Here is a 4,992-nt window from a genome sequence, read left to right as displayed (position 1 = left end):
TGACTCATTCAAACACTATAAAAAATAATGGTCGTCACTTCTTATACGTACAACCAAACATACACTAAGATTTTGAACGGGTCGATGGTTTAGTACAGCCCAAATCGTCATGCCCAATTGGTCTTGACACTCCTGCCTGCTGGCAGTGCCGCGCCGATCAAACACAGAGACAATCAGCTGCCGGCGTAACGGGAACTTGTCCATCTCTCACGGCCTCGCCATCATGATGACACACGCTCGGCTCACACCGGAAAGGTTGCACGGGCTCGTCACGACAGGGCGCTGCGTCGACCGCACGCACGCACGCACGCTGCCGCCGGATCGGATCCACTACCAGCCCACTCGCGCGCTACGGGAGTTGAAGACAAAAAACCCTCGGCGAAGCAACGCGGCACACGCGTCCGCCTTCTTCCACGCCCGCGGTCCGCCCGCCAGGGATCCCGCCTGCTCGGACCATGAGCTCCCGAATTCCCCAAACTGTCCATGCCCGGATGCCCCCCGTGGGTGGAGTGGCGCGCGGATTGACGAGCCCCGGAGGCCGCGCCCGACGGCACGTGACCCCGCCTCGAGCAGGACACCGTCTGCCCCGATCGGGGCTGCCACCGCCGTCGGATCCGATCGGGATTAACCTCGCCGCGGGCTGCGGATAAGCGCTGTGGTTAGAATACTACTAATCTCCATCGGCCCTCGGGTTAATTAGGGCAGCGATTCGAGATGAGGGCGAGCAGGCAAGAGCAGGGCACATGCCATGTGACGTGACCCCACCACCACTCCCTTCCCTCACCTACAGCTGTTAATTTGCTCCCGTCTCCTCCACTCTCCCTCTCTTTCACTGTTGCTTCTTCCTTCCTTGTGCTTCTCTCTCTAGGTATAGCAGCCCATTCTCCACACTCCCCCACCTCCCTCCTGCACTCACCATCTCCTCCCCACCTCTCCCTCCCTCCCGTACCATCTCGTCGGCTCCTCCCCCGTCGCCGTCCCGCTTCTTTAATGGTTTTATAAGGTAGCGCGCTAGCTCATGGAATCTCCGGGGCTGGTGCTGGTCGCTGTAGTGGCACTCTTCGTCGTCGTCGTGGCGGCCACCGCCTCCGACGGCGACGATGCCCAGCTGCTGGAGCAGTTCAAGGAGGCCGTGCCTAGCCAGGCCCCGGACCTGCGCGGGTGGAGCGCCAGCGATGGCGCCTGCAGGTTCCCAGGCGCCGGCTGCAGGGGCGGTCGCCTCACGTCGCTGTCGCTCGCCGCCGTCCCGCTCAATGCCGACTTCCGGGCCGTCGCGGCCACCCTGCTGCAGCTGAGCAGCCTCGAGACGCTCAGCCTGCGCGGCACCAACGTCAGCGGCGCGCTGGCCGCCGCGCCGAGGTGCGGGGCCAAGCTGCAGTCGCTCGACCTGTCAGGGAATGCCGGCCTGCGGGGCACCGTCGCCGACGTCGAGGCGCTGGCCGCTTCCTGCACCGGCCTTAGCGCTCTGAACCTCTCCGGCGGTTCGGTCGGTGGGCCGAGGTCTGCCGGCGCTGTCGCTTCTTCCGGATTTGGCCGGCTAGACGCTCTCGACTTGTCCGACAACAAGATCTCCGGCGATGGCGACCTCCGGTGGATGGTGGGCGCCGGCGTCGGCGCGGTCCGCCGTCTGGACCTCTCCGGGAACAAGATCTCTCGGCTCCCAGAGCTCACCAACTGCTCTGGGCTTGAGTACCTCGACCTCTCCGGCAACCTCATCGCGGGCGAGGTAGCCGGCGGGATTCTCGCTGACTGCCGTGGCCTGAGAACGCTCAACCTCTCAGGCAACCACCTGGTCGGCCCGTTCCCGCCGGACGTCGCCGCCCTCACCGCTCTCACCGCGCTAAACCTGTCAAACAACAACTTCTCCAGCGAGCTCCCCGCCGACGCTTACAACGAACTACGGCAGCTCAAGGTGCTGTCCCTCTCCTTCAACCACTTCAACGGCACCATTCCGGACTCCTTGGCAGCGCTGCCGGAGCTCGACGTGCTGGACCTCAGCTCCAACACCTTCTCCGGCACCATCCCTTCGTCCATCTGCCAAGGCCCCAACTCCAGCCTCCGCATGCTGTACCTCCAGAACAACTACCTCTCCGGCGCCATCCCGGAGTCAATCTCCAACTGCACCAAGCTCGAATCTCTCGACCTCAGCCTCAACAACATCAACGGCACCCTTCCCGCATCCCTCGGAAAACTCCGGGAGCTCCGGGACCTCATTCTGTGGCAGAACTTGTTGGAGGGCGAGATTCCGGCGTCCCTGGAAAATTTGGTCAGGCTCGAGCATCTCATCCTCGACTACAACGGGCTCACCGGTGGCATCCCGCGGGAACTCTCCAAGTGCAAGGAGCTGAACTGGATATCCTTGGCGAGCAACCAGCTGTCTGGTCCGATCCCGGCTTGGCTTGGGCAGCTCAGCAACTTGGCCATCTTGAAGCTGAGCAACAATTCCTTCTCGGGGCCAATACCGGCTGAGCTTGGCAACTGCCAGAGCTTGGTCTGGCTGGACTTGAACAGTAACCAGCTTAAAGGGTCAATACCGGCGGAACTGGCAAAACAGTCTGGGAAGATGAACGTCGGCCTTGTCCTTGGGCGGCCATATGTGTATCTTCGAAATGACGAGCTGAGCAGCGAGTGCCATGGCAAGGGGAGCTTGCTAGAGTTCACCAGCATTCGGCCTGAAGAGCTCAGCCGGATGCCAAGCAAGAAGCTGTGCAACTTCACTCGGGTGTACATGGGGAGCACAGAGTATACCTTCAATAAGAATGGATCCATGATATTTCTGGATTTGTCATTTAATCAACTCGACTCGGAGATCCCAAAGGAGCTTGGGAACATGTACTACCTCATGATCATGAATCTTGGGCACAACTTACTGTCTGGCGTCATCCCACCAGAACTAGCTGGTGCCAAGAAGCTTGCGGTACTTGACCTGTCACACAACCAGTTACAAGGGCCTATTCCCAACTCCTTCTCAACGTTGTCCTTGTCGGAGATCAACCTTTCAAATAATCAGCTGAATGGTTCAATTCCAGAGCTGGGTTCGCTGTTCACATTCCCGAGGATTTCATATGAGAATAACTCTGGTCTTTGTGGCTTCCCACTGTTGCCATGTGGGCACAATGCTGGCTCAAGTTCTTCAGGTGACCATCGATCCCACCGGACCCAGGCTTCGCTCGCAGGTAGTGTTGCTATGGGACTCTTGTTCTCGCTGTTCTGTATAGTTGGTATTGTCATCATAGCCATTGAGTGCAAGAAGCGGAAGCAGATCAATGAAGAGGCAAGTACCTCCCGTGACATATACATTGATAGCCGGTCACATTCTGGGACAATGAATTCCAATTGGAGACTCTCTGGTACTAATGCTCTCAGCGTCAACCTCGCTGCATTTGAGAAGCGACTGCAGAAGCTAACTTTTAATGATCTTATTGTGGCAACGAATGGCTTCCACAATGATAGCCAAATCGGGTCTGGTGGTTTTGGGGATGTCTATAAGGCCCAGCTCAAGGATGGAAAGGTTGTTGCAATCAAGAAGCTTATACATGTGAGTGGCCAAGGTGACCGGGAGTTTACAGCAGAAATGGAGACCATCGGGAGGATCAAACACCGCAATCTTGTTCCGCTCCTTGGCTACTGCAAGTGTGGCGAGGAGCGGCTGTTGGTTTATGATTACATGAGGTTTGGCAGCTTGGAAGACGTGTTGCATGACCGAAAAAAGATCGGGATCAAGCTAAATTGGGCAGCAAGGAAAAAGATCGCCATTGGGGCTGCAAGGGGATTGGCATACCTCCACCACAACTGTATACCGCACATCATACACCGAGACATGAAGTCAAGCAATGTGCTTATCGATGAGCAGTTAGAGGCAAGGGTATCCGATTTCGGTATGGCAAGGATGATGAGCGTGGTGGATACCCACCTGAGCGTGTCCACTCTCGCCGGCACTCCAGGCTACGTGCCGCCAGAGTACTACCAGAGCTTCAGATGCACTACCAAGGGCGATGTGTATAGCTATGGCGTTGTATTGCTCGAGCTGCTCACTGGGAAACCGCCTACAGATTCAACCGACTTCGGCGAGGACAACAATCTCGTAGGATGGGTCAAACAACACTCAAAGTCGAAGCTGGCAGATCTGTTTGACCCTGTACTACTGGTGGAGGATCCGGCCTTGGAGCTCGAGCTACTAGAGCACCTGAAAATCGCCTGTGCGTGCTTGGATGACCGACCATCCAAGCGCCCGACGATGCTTAAAGTCATGGCGATGTTCAAGGAGATGCAGGCCAGTTCGGCTGTGGACTCGAAGACCTCAGCATGCACGGTCGCCGTGGATGATGCGTGTTTTGGCGACGTGGAGATGACGACCCTGAAAGAAGACAAGGAGGAGAAGGACTAGAGCAAGGCCCACCGACACGCGAGAAGCTGCCCTTGGTTCCTGCCCAGGGCCGAGCGGCAGCTACACGGTCAGTCAGATCTCAGATGCAAAAAAACAAAATCAAAAAAACGCCCGTAGGAATCAGTTGGTCAGGACACCATTCGAAGCATCTTCTTGAGCTTAGCATTCCCTTCTGACGGTACAAGACAGAAGTTTTTTTTTCCCTTGTAGCTTCGCAAAGCTGAAGATGTTATGTACCTATGGGAGTAGGTCGATTTTCTTTTCTTTTCTTTTAATCCTTAATCATCTCTTCTCGTCACACTTTAGTAAGAGCTGTGTATGTACATATATAAATGGTGGTTTTTCCTCGGTGCCAAATCCATTTTCGTTTCATTCCTTGTTTGTCAAATTTTACCTTGCTTTTGACCAACGATGTTGCAAATCATACCATGAATGTAGATAGAATACATGGTTGCAGGTGCAGCAAGCATGATGGAAATGGGGCGTCCAAATCTGAGATGCAGGCAGTGTGAGGCACCAAGGGATGAGGGGGAGGAAGTGCAAGAGTACACTGGACTGGTCAAGCAAGATGAACAGCAAAAGGCAACCAAGGGGGGCCGGGCCAG

The 4,992-nt window shown here is 56.3% G+C and overlaps 1 protein-coding gene across 1 annotated transcript; it reads left to right on the top strand.

The window, feature by feature from the left end:
• Positions 1–878: 878 nt before the first annotated feature.
• Positions 879–4,723, top strand: LOC103636232 (brassinosteroid LRR receptor kinase). Its single transcript, NM_001322851.1, has one exon. It carries the CDS (start codon positions 1,019–1,021, stop codon positions 4,385–4,387), a length of 3,369 nt encoding a protein of 1,122 aa, NP_001309780.1. The 5' UTR covers positions 879–1,018; the 3' UTR covers positions 4,388–4,723.
• Positions 4,724–4,992: the final 269 nt, after the last annotated feature.

Source organism: Zea mays, chromosome 8, assembly GCF_902167145.1.
Source record: "Zea mays cultivar B73 chromosome 8, Zm-B73-REFERENCE-NAM-5.0, whole genome shotgun sequence".
NCBI lineage: Eukaryota > Viridiplantae > Streptophyta > Magnoliopsida > Poales > Poaceae > Zea > Zea mays.
This window is presented reverse-complemented; position numbering and strand designations above follow the sequence as displayed.